The 15971-nt window shown below is 28.7% G+C and overlaps 1 protein-coding gene across 1 annotated transcript; it reads left to right on the forward strand.

The window, feature by feature from the left end:
* The first annotated feature begins 11456 nt into the window (after positions 1-11456).
* On the forward strand, positions 11457-15004 carry LOC108460072 (cytochrome P450 78A5-like). Its single transcript, XM_017759451.2, has 2 exons — positions 11457-12474; positions 14089-15004. The coding sequence occupies exons 1-2, from the start codon at positions 11458-11460 to the stop codon at positions 14719-14721; spliced, it is 1650 nt and encodes a 549-aa protein (XP_017614940.2). The 5' UTR covers position 11457; the 3' UTR covers positions 14722-15004.
* The last annotated feature ends 967 nt before the right edge of the window (positions 15005-15971 follow it).

Raw genomic sequence — 15971 nt, forward strand, 5'->3', positions numbered from 1 at the left:
TTATTAATTTTTTAAAATTTTGATGAAATACGTGTGGGCTACCTTATCATTGTTATTAAAATTTTAGCAGTCCAATTAGTTTTTTTACCCAAAGAAAAGCAAATTGATTTTATTTTTGAAGGTTTAGGGCCGAAGTAATCTAAAAAGAGAATTAAGGCTAAAGTTACAAAAAAAAAAAAAAAGATGTTAAGGGTTAAATTTATCTTTATTCTTTTTTGATCATCTAAAGACACGTGACAGTGTTTTACTCCTTATGGAGTTTTTTTATAACTCCACTAGGCCTATTTATGGGCCAAATTTATGGCCCAATGCTAAAACATTTCACGTCCAAACTCAAATTCTGCTCGATTTGACTCGAATTGATGACCTGCTTTCACTATTTATATATATTATAAATTGTCATTCTTAGCTCAATTCTCCGACCTTTGCATGACCTAATCTAATATTTTATTTTATTTAGAGGTGTTTATGGGTCGAGTTATGCTTATGTTTGGTATTAATACCATGTATATTCATAACAAGGCTAACAAAAACTTGTTTAAAGCTGTCCATATTATTTTTCTATTTTAAAAATAAAATTACTTTTATTTAATATTTAGGAATTATATACATCTTTTACTATCACTATTTTTTTCTTTTTAAATTTCTAAGCAAAAAGCAATTTAATATATATAATTTTAATATTTTAAATATGGTATAGTATATTAAAATTTCTGAATGATACAAACTATATAATATATATAATAATAATAAAATAATATAAACTTAAAAATAGGCTAAGCCAAGTCAACCTAAACTCGAACTTTTAATATTAAAATTCAAGCTCAACCCAGATTTTAAATTATTTTAATTTTTTGATCGTAATTCATTTTTCGAATATTATATTTCTATTTAAACTTCTTAAATTTCGGTTAAACTTTCGAGTTTACTGTATAACCAATGTAAGTTGAATAAAAAAATTAGTGGAAATATGAATATTTAAATTCTTCTCTTTCGGTGTGGGATCTAGGCCATTACAGGCTCTTTCCCTCCTGGGGAATGACATGAAATTTCATCCTCATGCATTTGATAATATTTTTTTATACAAATCATAAGTGCCACGAGACATTCTTTGGACCCCCACATTGGACCACTTTTCTTAGCTTGTGTGCATTTCATTGTCCTTACCTTAAAAGGTCCATATCTTTTAATCCTTCTTTACACTGTGTGTGAGTTTGTGTGACCTTAAAGAGCATTCAAAGGGTTATCAAGTATTGTATCCCTTGTAACTCTTAAGAGAAAGCGAATAGTACCTTCAAAACTTTGATAATTATTCTTGTAGATTATAGGGTTGTAATGATGCAAACCCTATACCAAAAGCGAAGTCGAAATTTTCTGTTTAAAGAAATCGAAATAAAATTCAATGTTTTTAGAACCAAGACATGAATATTGCATTAAAAACCTTAATTTAAATGATAAAATTTTAGAAGGACTAAAAGGGAGATTAACCTGTGCCTACTCACCTTTGGATTCACCCTATACCCTAAACCTTAAAGGGGTTCATTTATATAAAAAAAAAGGATTATAGTTTAGAAAAATAAGAGAGAAGTGTATGAATTAATCAGATGAAACCCAAGTTTAATTAGGTAAGACTCGTAGTTTAAAAAATAAGAAAAATTATTTGTTATGGTTAAACTTATTGATGTCACTTTTTAAGATAAATACATAAATCAATTCAATAAAATCGAATTTATAAAAAAAGATTTGATTTTTGTTGTTGTTGGCTTGTCCACTAATGGGTTCTAAAGTTTCATCCAATGAACCCTTTCAAATTAATTAGGGGTACTATCATTGTTGTCTTACTGTCTGCAACTTGGGGTTTACCTAAATATTCTTTTTCCAATATAAAAAGTTTGTATAGATGTAAAGATTCAAATATAAAACTTACTTAAACTTAATATAATTTCTTAAAGTACTGCAGGAATCAACTGAGCTATAAGTTTGAGTTTTGTTGATTTAGCCATCTGTAGGGTTCTAAAGTGAAATTAGAGATTTGGTTGTGTATTATTGTGGTCCTAAAATGTGCAAATAGGGGTAGGGTTGAGAAAAAAAATAAAAAATTGACCCGAACCGAGGTATTTGGATGATTTATTGAATGCAAGTTTAAAAATCGCGGTTACTCGAAACCGAACCGAATTCCGTTTTTATTTGATATAAAAATAAATATTTTATATTTAAATTGTTGAAAATTTATTTTTTTAAGAAATATTTATGAAAAATACCTTGACCGAGCTTAAATAAGTCTAAAAAATTAACATGAAAGAACTGAAAATCGAACTGAACTAAACCGAATTATGGTGAACAATTTAAAAAATCTAAAAAACCCCAACTGAAACAAACTTATTAAATATAATATTTTAAAGTGATTATCATAAATCATTTGAATTAAAAATTCAAAATTTGAAAGATTTGACTTTAACAGTTTTTTATTATGTTTTTTTTTTTTGCCACTATAGGGTTTTTAAAGTTTTAACCAATGAAACCTTACAAATTAGGGACGTGATTGCATTTTATATTAGTCTTAGGATATGCAATTTGGGGGGTGTAATTAAAAATGTTATCAATCTTTGCTAAATTTAGCCCCCACCACTTCTTCTTGGAATGAACACCATTGGTGGTAAGTTGGCCAAATTGTAGTGTACACCTTGCCATTAGTGGAAACAAATCTTTAGCCATTTGCACCCAAAGTTTGTGGCAAATCAATGGTTTCTCCTTCATGGGTTGTGAAAGTTGGGGTTTTATCAATCATAAACCATCAAATATTAAACTAATAACAAAGCTAATAAAGCATGCATTCCACTTTGTTAATTTTGGGTTTCCACTTTCATTAAATCTCAAAGGATTCCCTTACAAGGAATCTCATTATATATATATATATATATATGAATGTATGTATGTATATTGTGGCAAAGATATGTTGTCTGTTTGCTATTAGTCCAAAATCTATCATCTTCAATTGGTTCTTTGCTAATTGCTATTAGAGATTTTATTAATGGCTTTTGTGAAAGATTCTTTTTGCCTTTACTTTTATTATTTGGCATAATCATCATTTTAGTCATTAATTTTTACTGTTTTTGTCAATTTAACCATAGTTCTTTTTTTTGAGGGGATCACTTTGACATTTAATTTTTAAATTTTGGTCAAATTATGATTTTTGGACTAAAAAGTTGATTAAATTGTTAAAATTTTAATGACATTGATGTGATAACCTGCATGATAGTCCATATGTACTTCATTGTTGATATAGATAATTTTTTTAAATTTTTTTATGAAGTACATACGAATTTCATATCGCGTTAGTATCGTTAAAATTTTAACATTTCAATTAGTTTTTTATCAAAAAATAATTTTACTAAACTTTAAAGATTAAAGGCAAAATAATCCCAAAAAATAGGGTCAAAATAACAAAAAAATAAACATTAAGAACTAAATTTATCATTATTTCTATTTATTTTATAAACTTTATTCTTGACATATTTTCAAAATATGAATATGATGATGTGGTCCTCTGAATATAATATATATATATATATATATATATATATAATTATATAAATATGCGGCTAAGACTTCATGTTTGTGTATTATTTCTTCCAAATATATGATCTTTAATTGGTTCTTTTGCTAATTGCTATTCAAGATTATATTATTAGCTTTTGTCAAAGGTTTACTTTTGCGTTTACTCTCTCTCTCTCTATATATAAATATATTTAATTATTCAAATTAAATTATTTGTTTTTATATTTTTGTATTTTATATATTCGAATGTGAATATAAAGATACAATTAAAGAAAATTGAATATACTTGTATTGAAGATTTACCCATATTCGACATGAACCACTAAAAATCAAATCCAATAATAAAAAAAGTTGCCAGTCTCGAACTTTGGTAAATTGACAGATTACAAGTTATTATTGGGTGACACATGGTTATCAAGTCTAAATGACAATTTTAGAGAGAGATCAGATGACAAGGTCAATAAAATAGCTGAAGGCATAATTGTATATAAGATTCGACTGCTCACATATTGATCACCACAAAACTCTAAGAGCAACAACCTCGGTGGTAAATAACAACCCCAAATATTTTCTTAAAACTCACCATTGCACTATATCTTAAGCATTAGAGAGCATCTCGAAACACAAACCCCGATGCCCCCTTTAACTTACCTTTTGTATTATAGATTCTTGATCATTTACTATCCAAAATCACTTCAACCCGAATTCAAATAACACATCCTTGGCCTATATTTTTAGGGGTGAAGGGAGGGGTAGAAGTCATGGTCCCCCTAAAAAGGAAAATTTTTTAGACCACAAAAATTTATAAAATCTTAAGTTAATATATGGTAAAGTTATAGTTCAACCTTCTAAAAAAATATTAGAATTTCAATTTAGTCCTTTAAAAACCATAAAGATATAAGCTAATACAAGGGTAAAATTGCATTTCAGCTCTCATAAAATATATATAATTTAATCTCACCCCTGCCCCAAATTTTATTTCTAGCTTCACCCTTACACATATTCTGTCTATGCGCTTCCTTTTTCTCCAATAAATACAATGTGTGAACTCGTACAATAATCATACTTTGCCCAAATATTCTCCTAAACTCACGATAATCCTTCATTTGATTTAAGTATCAAAAAATATCTCAGAATACAAGCTCCGACACTCAAATTTAAATAAGATATCTTTGGTCCACATATCACATTTATGCACTTCCTTTTTTCTCACCAATAGATACAAGGTTATTCAAGTAATGTAGGAGATAGTGGTAGTTCTAAATTGGGTAACCAATATGGTAAAAGCAACATATTTTGATATTCTTAATTTAGAAAAAATAATAATAGATTCTTCAAGTGTGAAGTCCATTTACTAGTGTCCTTTGAATTAAATATTTCATAATCTAATATTATATTTTAGAATATATATATATATATATATATATTTGTATTATAATATTTGTTGGATACAAATGTCAAATATGGTAGCTATATCCTATAGGTTGTGTAAAGTAGAAGTGCAAACAAGACAACTGTACTCACAAATAGCTTGAGTTCGATTAAATATAATTAAAATTTTTACTCAATTATTATCGAGTTAAGCTTAAGCTCGAATTATTTAATGAATTGAATTCGTTTGTTAATGCTGGATCAAGTAGCACTCAAATCTAATTGAGTATTTCAAACTCAAACATAAATAACTGTCTCTGATCTCTCAAATTAGAATAAGGTTTTTAAGGTATCATAAAATCTTTTGAATACTTATGTTTGTTGGATCGAATAGTAATAAGCTCGATATTCTTTTAAGTAAAATATAATATTTGGATATTGTGAAAGAAGAAAATAATGCTGGAAGAGCTTAAAAAAATATGTGCATGTCACGACTCGACACTAACAGTGTTCTTGCACAAGGTTGAGCTTGGATTAGGCTTGATTTTAAAAAATTTCCAAGCTCGAGCAAAAGTTAACTTGACCCACCCAAATGGCTTAAAAATATTTCTTTTTTAATTTAAAGTTAATTATAAAATATCATAAATTATTTTATATTAATATTTTATTATATTTAAGAAGTAAAATAAGTTAACCCAAATCCAATTCACAAACACCTCTACTCAACATCAAACTGGTCATCGTTATCCGAAACATGACTCTAGAATCCAAGGTGAGAGAACCCATTATGACCCCTTTGGCTATCATTATGCACTAGACTTACCTTTGGTCATTATTTGCCCTTAAATGTACAAAGTCAACAAGTCTAACATTATGGATTCGGATTTAGATATTCATGTTCGGTTTTTGTATAATAATGTGTACTTGGATAATGAACATATAAAAATTAATATTATACTTATTTTGACTTCTTTATGGATCATAATTATAATATTTATTTGTATTTATGTATAATTTTATTATTTAAAAGAGAATATTTATTGATACTTAATTCACATTATCCATTACCAATTGGTTTTAGAAAGAAACTAAAAAGAATTTAAATCCAACTAGACCTATCCATTGCCCGATCAAGCCAACCCCAACCTAGTAGCGAAATGTGTCATTAAAATTTGAGGGAGCTTACTTAAAATTTTAATTTTAGGGGTTTAATTAATTTTTTTTATTTTTAAAGGGTTTAATAATTTTTTTTAAAATTTTTCTAAGTTATTTTAAAATTTTAAAGGGTTTAATTAAAATTTTCATAAATTTTAAGTAACATAATAAATTTTTTTCAAATTTTTTAGGCCAAAGCTCCCTCTGCTTCTAACGACATTCTATCACTACAACAACTCTCGAAATTCCTTAAATTTCTTTGTCCAATCTCGTTATTTACCCGACCCAAATACATATTCATTTAATATTTAAAAAAGTTAAACAAACTAAACTCAATTAGAGGTTTTCATGTGTCAGGTCAAGTTTGCGTCAAGTTTAAGTATAATATTAACACACTTTATACTTGTACAAGCTTGAAACAGCTCAACACATGAGCTTAAAATAAATACACTTAGAAAACGAGTCAATCTAAGTTCAAGCCTTGAATGTTTGAATTCGAGCTTGATCTATATTTTGAACGCGTTTAATTATTTTTTCCCAAACCCATTTTTTAAACCTAATATTTGAATCGAATCTTTTTAAATTTTAAATTAACCTTTTTTAACTTAAACAAATAGTTATAGATCCATCATTTTCTTTATTTTACAATGATAAAGGAAACAAAGTGGCAACGCGCCTATACACCAAATATTATTATGTCCCACGCAAGGGGTATGAGTCATACAGTACGGACTGGTGCGCTACCACCATTATTGCCAAGCTTCATCATCTACCCCCACTCACATGCTTTTTTTTTCTTTCAATTTAGTCCTTAAATTATACTGTTTTCTCATTTTTAATATATATTATTTAATACTTGAATTATTATGTTTGTCTTAATTTATCTCAAAATAAAAAATTTGCTGATAAAAATGTGATGCCATGACATATTTTTTTCTGTTTAATCCTTAAAGCATATTGTTTTCTCGTTTCAAATCTAATTCCTTTTGTTATATTTTAGTACTTTGACTTATTATTTTCTTCTCAATCTATTCCAAATTTTTTTTAAGAAAATTGCCGATAAAACCATAATACATGCAGACCTGTTTTTCACATTTTTGGGATCCTAAGCAAAACAATAAATTGGGGTCCCTTTTTAAAAAATTATAAAATATAATACAATAAAATAAAAACATATACTAATAAAAGAAATTGGGGCCCCTTTTCTTTTTTTTCTCTGCTGTAATGAAGTGCCAATCAGAAAACTTAAAAACTGAAGATTTTTTTCTACGCTAAAAGCTGGAAAAAAAATTTTGGGCTCTTTCCAGCCCTGAGCGCTGGGCGGCTACACTCTAAAATTACCCCAAGGTCGAGCGTAGATACATGAAAGGACTCTAGGAGCTTCTACATCCTCAATATTAGGTTTAGTTTTGTTTTGTGGTTTTTATTGAATTTGGTTTGGTTTGGTTTGGTTTGGTTTGAATAATAATGAAATCAACTCTCGTTGGCTAAAGGTTGTTTATCCATAAATCCTACTCGAGTTTGAGTCTTCGAAAGAATAAGTGATAGACCTTTATTCAGGTGGCTCTCTTGGGACATAATGTGTGTGTGATGTGAGTATGTCTCTTCCTCGTGCGTGAGTGCTAACCCTCTAAGTATACTGTGCCGAAAAAATAATAATGAAATGTATTGGGTTTATTGATTAAGTTCATAAATTACTAACAACATCATTCACGTATCATAATTTCATGTTTATATATTGCTTACATGAACAATTACATTAATTCGGTATAAAATATATATTTATTTCATTAAATGTGTACTTTTAAATCAAAATTAAAGTCTCATGTATACATTTGAACTACAATTAAAGTTTCACGTGTATAGTTGTACCAAATCAAAGTTTATGTATCAAATTATATTTTGATCCAAAATTTATGTATCAAAAATCGAAACCTTTTATTTTAATTTTTTAAAATTTACTCTAATTAATATAATTTCAAATTGGTAATTTTCTAAGTGATTTAAATATTGGGAAAATAAAATCTACCTTAAAATATCATTTTAATGTTACATTTTATTATATTATAATAATAGTAAAATTTACAATTTGCTCCCTAAATTATTATTCATTTTAATCCTAAAGTAATTTTTCGCTTCGATAATTGACAATTGTCATGTGTAGGTTTTGTCCAGTAATATTACGATTGTTTATTATTTTGTACTTGTGCTTGTATTTATATTGGTAAACTCTGAAAGAAAGTGCTTTACAATGTTTAAAAAATTGTAATAATTCAATTAATAACCAATGAATCGATAATTGATGAATTTTTTTCTCATTGATCTTTTATCTTTTTATTTCAAATAAAATTTATATTAATAATTCGCTTATATTTATAAATTGAAAGTTAGAACTTCGTTCTACATTAATATAAAAAAGTTAAGAATCGGATCAAACCAAATTATCATAAATAATTTGAGAAATTCAAAATTTTGTTATAACTCTCGTATGATAAAATTTGAACGTGAAATCTCAAAATTTCAAATCAGATAAGGTAAAAGTTATTTATTTATTTTCAAAGGGCAAATCTCAAAACTATACATAAATTTTGATTTAATATGTAATTTGATACATAAACTTTGGTTTAAGGAAGTTATACAATAAAACTTTGATTGTGGCTCAAATATATAAATGAAACTTTTATTCTCATTCAATTATACACATTTAAAGAAATAAATACATCAACTTATTTTTATATTAGATAAATTTAATTATTTTTATGCAATAATAAACATAAAATGATGTTATATCAATAATTGTGTTAATAATTTATGAGTATTGGACCTAGTCAAAATTTAAGATATAAAACTGCACTTTAGACTAAAGTTCATGCATAGTTTTGAAATTTATCTAGTAAAAGTACCATGGATGCCCCTGTACTAGAAACCAGATTGCATTTTGCCCCCTCTACTCAAAAATGGGCAAACTAGTCCTTGTATATTAGATCAAAGAGCAAAATGGATCATTTTGTTAAAAAAATCAATCTATTTTTACCGTTAAAAATTAGTCCTTTTACATCAGTATGAGGTACACATAGCACGTATCATTATTTGGTTATTCCATTAGCCCTGCTAGTTTTTAACAGTGCAAATAGATGAAATTTTAATAGAAAGAATCAATTTGCTCTTTGATTTAACGTACAAGGACTAATTTGTCCATTTTTTTAATAAATCAAGCAAAATACAATCTGACTTGTAATACGAATATGTACATGGTAATTTTACTGATTTATCTCTATTTTGAATAAAACAAGAGAAATGGGGTATGATAATTGTAAGCGAGAATCTATATATCAATTCATTTGTGCTTGACTATAATATATATATACACACATATGCACATATTCCCTCATTTATTGTTGCTTCTTGCAATTATTTGTACTTTGGCTCCCTTACACAAAATAGCTTTAGTCCAACTTACTGGTTTTTTCCATGTGGGATGCTTGGCCCTATACCACCCTCTCTGGCTTCACACCAGCCGCTCAATTCCTCCTTTTAAATTACAATTGGACAACCATTTACTATTGTTGTTGCACTGGGTCGTATTTATTTGAGATTGCAGATGTAATATATGGTATCACGGTTTAATCATAAAGAGCACCAATAATGGAAATAAACTAGAATGATAAAAATAATTGATTGTTTGATCTCTCCTCTTAAACTAAAATTAAATTGTTGTCTTTCTGATCTTAATTATGATTTGATTGTGTTTATTCAGGGTTATGGGTGCATATACAATATCATGTGTTGCTAATGAAAGTATTTGAAATGACAAAATAACCAGTTGCTTGATCCCCTTCTAAATTACAATTAGATCATCACTTTTTGTCTTTGGTTGTGGTTAGGTCGTGTTTATTTGGGATTGCAGATGTAATATATAGTAAAATATCGATAATGGAAAGAAATTGGAATGACAAAATAATGGGTTGCTTGATACTTCCTTTTAAACCACAATTGAATTGCCATGTTAATTTCTTGATTGTGGTCGAATCGTGTTTATTCAGGATTGTAAATGTAATATTTATTATCACATATTGATAATGTAGAAAATTTTTGAAATGACAAAATAACCAGTTTCTTGATCCCTCCTTTGAAATTACAATTGGATCACTACTTACTGTCCTTGATTATCATTGGATCGTGTTTATTCGAGATTGTGGAGGTAATATTCAGTATCATAGATCAATCATAAACAATATCACTAAATAACAGATTGTTTGATCACTTCTTTAAATCTACAATTGAATCGCCAACTTCATGTTCTTGATTACGATCGAATCATGTTTATTCAAGGTTGTGATGTATATTCAATATCACAGCTCAATCGTAAAGAATATTGATAATAGTAAGAATTGAAATGACGACATAACCGGTTGCTTGATCCCTCCTCTTAAACTACAATTGAATCGACACCTTCACTTATTGATTGTGATCGATTTGTGCGTTTATATTCAATATTATAGTTCAATCATAATGAGTATTGATAATAGAAAAACATTGAAATGACAAAATAACCCTTTACTTGACCCTTCCTTTTATACTATAATTCAACTTCTACCCTCATGTTATTGATTGTGGTCAAATTGTGTTTAACCAAGGTTATAGATGTATATTTAATATCACGATTCAATCATAAAAAAATACCAATAATAGAAAAAAATTGTATTTATCGTGATTATGGATATACATTTAAATTACAAATCCTATCTATTGCATGGATTTTGTAAAGTATATAGTCCTAATGGATTAAGCTATCTTTAAAAGTAAATATAGGTGTAAGTGAATCATGTAAAATTTTTACATTTAATTTCAAATGGTATCTAAAGATTATTTTATAGTTGACATATTGTCATTCTTTTCAGTACTTTTAAGTATTGAACTGAATAACTAATTTAGCAACGAACTGAACTCTAGTAACTAACTATAACCAAAGGGTGGTACTTGAATCTAATACGGGCAATGTTAGAGAGCGGGAAGAGGCCCAACCTTAGAATATGGTGAAATTGCACTTTTACTTTAAAAATAATAAAAAATTTATTTAATTTTTCAAAAATTTAAAATGATATAAACTATTAAGCTGATAAACTTTAGTTTTAACTTTCATAAAAATATACAATTTAATTTCCACTTATTCAAAAAAATTAGAAAAACGAACTAACTAAATTTACTGCTTTTTATTCGAAGTAAATATAAAAAAAAAAAATCATCATAGGGTCGTATTATCATATTGTTTTCATCTAATCATGGTTAGCAAACTTAACCAAACCCTTAACCACAGTTACACTCTTCCACGTGCCTATATATACACTGCATCCCCTAATGCAAATCCCTCTCATGAACATACCCAGATTTTCTACACAATTCCCATTAATTTTCCTTCTAAAATTTTCTCAGGAAAAAATAAAAAAAATGAAGCTTTTGATTCTGGGAATTAATCTCTCTTTGTTCCTGTCTTGTTATATTCTCACAACGCACCAAATTCCATGGCTTTTCGCCTTGTTTTTCCTCTTGTTATTGTCCCTTTCACCTTTTTGGCTCGTCCCGGGCGGCTTCGCATGGCGGAATTCATCCCCGGACGTTCCCGGTCCAGTCGGTTGGCCGTTACTCGGGACGTTACCAGTAATGAATGCGGTCGCACATCGTAACTTAGCTGCTGCGGCCGCGTCACTTAGTGCAACGAGGCTGATGAAATTCAGCCTTGGTGCAACGAGAGTGATAATCAGTAGTCACCCGGATACCGCCAAAGAAATCCTTGGGGGGTCCGCGTTTTCAGACCGACCCATCAAAGACTCAGCTCGGTCCTTGATGTTTGAACGCGCCATCGGGTTCGCACCCTCGGGTGCGTACTGGCGCCACCTACGTCGAATCGCGGCTAACCATATGTTCTCCCCTAAGAGAATCTTAAACCTCGAGCCACTCCGCCAACAAGTGGTCAACCACATGGTGGTTCAAACCCAACGAGCCATGGAAACCAAAGGGTTTGTTGAGCTAAGAATGATATTACAAAAAGGGTCATTAACTAATATCTTAGATACTGTATTTGGAAGCTTTTTAAGTTCAGCAATGGCGGATGAACTAGGGCTAATGGTGAAAGAAGGGTATGAATTAATCGCTATGTTTAATTGGGAAGATCATTTCCCTGTAAGGTTTCTAGACTTCAATGGTGTTAAAAGAATGTGTCATAAATTGTCGAACAAGGTGAAGATTGTTGTGGGTCGAATTGTAGAAGAAAGAAGAAAAGAAGCTTTGGACCAGAGCATCAATGGCGGAAATCATGATTTTCTTACAGCTTTGTTGACTTTGTCTAAAGAAGATCAGTTGTCTGATTCCGACATGATTGCTGTATTGTGGGTAAGAACTCTTTTTCTATCATCAGAAAAAACATATTCTATTTTGCATTGATAGTGTATAAGTTGGATTTAATTCATTGGTAATAGCATAAAATTAATATACAAAATCGAGGGACGATATTGGGGTAGATTTTATCGAAGGGTTGGGTAATTAGTTATTATACTTGAATTTAATTTAAATAATAAAAATATTTTTAAAATTTAAATTTAATTATAAAATTATATAAAATATTAATTAAAATATAATTTTAATGTTCTATTAGTTTTGAATAGTGAAATGTACTTTTTGGAGGAGTTAGGTCGGTCAAAAAATGAGTTTAGAATTGAATTTTTTTTTAAACTGGGCATCGATCCGAGCCAGTCCATAAATACCTCCAATCGAGATAGGTAAGGGTTTTGGTCCCCTTGATTCCTTCTAATGTTAGTTATTATTAGTTAATGAAATGATAAATTTGTATTTTGATCCTCTAAATTATAGCATTTCATTAGGTAAAAATACAATGAGGCGCTTGTATTAGGTGTCATATTGCATTTTGCTTTCTTTATTCAAAAAATGGGCAAGTTAATCCCTATACATTAGACCAAAGAGCAAACTGATAAATTCAGTGAAATTTTCTTACATTTCTACCGTTAAAAATTGGCACGTAAGGTGCCATGTATATCTTATACTGACGTACAATGACTAATTTATAACAGTAAAAGTGGATGAAATTTTTAACAAAATGACCAATTTTCTCTTTGATCTAATGTATATGAACTAATTTGCCCATTTATGAGTAGAGAAGACAAAATGCAATCAAACTGTTAATATATAATACTTTTACCCATTTCATTATAAAATTTATTTAAATTTTTTATTTTAATGTCACGATTAATAGATTGATAGTGTATAACTTTGCTCGTCTACTAGATAGACTTAATTTATAATTATTTTTATATCAATTAAAATTTAATACATAATGAATAAAAGTTATATATGGTTATTTAACCAAATGTGATGCCTCATTTAATAAGAAAGATATGATAAATAACAATGATATTATATTAGTATTAGAGAGAAAATTTTAAAATTTTGGGTTTATATATTAAAAAACTAAGGATCTTAAAATAAATATTAATAAACTTTTTTTCTATAATTGAAGGAAGAAAATAGGCAGGGGCGAATCTAAAAGGGCTGGCAGGGGCCTCAGCCTCCCCTAAAATGGAAACTTTTCATTTAGACCCTTTAAAAGTTTTAAAATTCTAAATTAATAAAGGTAAAATTACACTTTAACCCTTCTAAAATGATAAAATTTAAATTTAATTATTTTAAAATTATATTTTTACTATAGTAAAAATTACAATTTAATTCGCTCCCCTTAAAAAAAAAATTTGCTTCGCCCCTGAAAATAAGGTTCATTGGGACCAAACCCTAACTCTTATGCTTACAACATAACACTTTTACCACTAAACCAAAAGGTTATTTGATATCTTTGTTTTATTCCTAGGTCAAAATAGATTTTCAAATATAATAGATATTTAAAAAGTGCCAAAGCATGATTTTATGATTATTAAATTTAAAATTTAGGTTTTATTTATTGTTATTTTTAAATTAATTTATTGTATTTTTATATAGGAAATGATATTTCGAGGCACCGATACGGTGGCTATATTATTGGAATGGATCATGGCGAGGATGGTATTACATCAAGACATTCAAGCCAAAGTCCAAGAGGAGATTGATTCTTGCATCAGCCACCACGACGACCGTTGTGTTCATGATTCCGATCTCCCCAATTTGCCTTACCTTCAAGCTGTTGTGAAAGAGGTTCTTCGACTGCACCCACCAGGTCCACTTCTCTCATGGGCTCGTCTAGCCATCCATGACGTACACATCGGGAAGTCTTTCATCCCAGCTGGTACGACCGCAATGGTTAACATGTGGGCAATAACTCATGACCCATCGATATGGAAAGATCCATGGACTTTTAGGCCTGAAAGATTCATCGAAGAGGATGTTTCCATCATGGGCTCAGATCTGAGGCTCGCGCCTTTCGGGTCAGGTCGAAGGGTTTGCCCTGGTAAGGCACTAGGTTTAGCAACCGTGCAACTATGGCTTGCACGGTTTCTCCAGTCTTTCAAATGGCTCCCAACAACTGTAGCGCATCAACGAGTTGACTTCTCGGAAATGTTGAGGCTTTCTCTTGAAATGAAGAAGCCATTAACATGTCGAGCGGTCCCCCGAGTAACACAACAATCACTAAATTAAATAGAAAATATATATAGTATTAATAAATTATGAAACGAAAGGGCGTGGATTCATGGGAAAAAAACTAAGAAACCATGAATTAACTATTAAGGCCCCTAGAGTTTGTAAACTAGTTATGTTTATTAATTTGAGTTTATTGGGTACTTCTTTTTAGGTTAGTAGTTAAGGAATCTATATTTTAAAATATTTATGTTTGAATCATATTCCAAAATAAGTATGATATATCTTTTAAATATATAAAAATTAAAAAAATAACGGTTGAGTCTTAATTTGATTGGCATAAGCATTGTTGTTAGTGCAATAAGACGTGAGTATAAATGTATTGAAGCACGTTATATTTTTATTTATGAATTGAAGCATATATATTTATGCTCGTTTATTTTACACCCTAAATTCAAATATAGTATAATTTAAAATATAACATTTTACCACCAAAAACCATGGTAAATCAGTAATTACCACCAAGATTAAAGCTTTGGATACGAAGCATAACCTTCGTAAGTAAGAATTTATGAAAAGTTAATATATGACATCATTATAATCAAAGCCTTTTATATTAATTAATTTTTAATAATTTTATAATTCAGTCACTTTCGTTTTAATAGTTTGCAATAATTTAATTATTGAATTTAGCAAAACAATTATACTCGTTCTACCAAAACTGACTATATGTCAATTAAGTCTTAAGTTAATTAACATGAGAATCGTGGGTTTAAGTGCGTCAAGCATATTATTCTCTTATTTATGGGTTAAGAAGAACTATAGGTAATTTTATGTATTGTATCAAAAATATAGATATAATCAAAACTTATAATGAGATCGATAAAAAATTAACGATATCTTATTTTATTTTAATTAAATATTAAGATATTTAAAAATATTAAAAAATACGATACAAATACACTAATTTATATTAATTAAATTATTTAATTGTCAAAGTAAAAGCATCCTAACCCTACTTTCTATTTTAGCCAAGCAAAGGACTCAAATATTTTTCTACTGAATTGTACGGACAATGAGACCTTTTGGGAAACAGAATTATTATTACATGCATGAATGTTGATATATAAAATAATATTTTTTTTAATATTATCGACAAAAAATTAATATTTTTTAATATTGGAAAGTAACCCCCACCTCCACCAAAAATAAAACAAAAAAATGGGACACGATGGCTTTAAATAATGCAAAGCCATTAGAGATATTATTCGCATTATACTTCGAAAACAAAATATAAAGAGATCAATTTA

The sequence above is a fragment of the Gossypium arboreum genome, chromosome 4 (genome assembly GCF_025698485.1).
Source record: "Gossypium arboreum isolate Shixiya-1 chromosome 4, ASM2569848v2, whole genome shotgun sequence".
NCBI lineage: Eukaryota > Viridiplantae > Streptophyta > Magnoliopsida > Malvales > Malvaceae > Gossypium > Gossypium arboreum.

What these genes read in the sequence shown, in the direction of transcription:
- LOC108460072 (XM_017759451.2), top strand. Translation starts at nt 11,458, where the DNA reads ATGAACATACCCAGATTTTCTACACAATTCCCATTAATTTTCCTTCTA. An exon ending in ACATGATTGCTGTATTGTGG is followed by an intron (nt 12,475 to 14,088) that starts GTAAGAACTCTT and finishes ATTTTTATATAG; the next exon opens with GAAATGATATTTCGAGGCAC.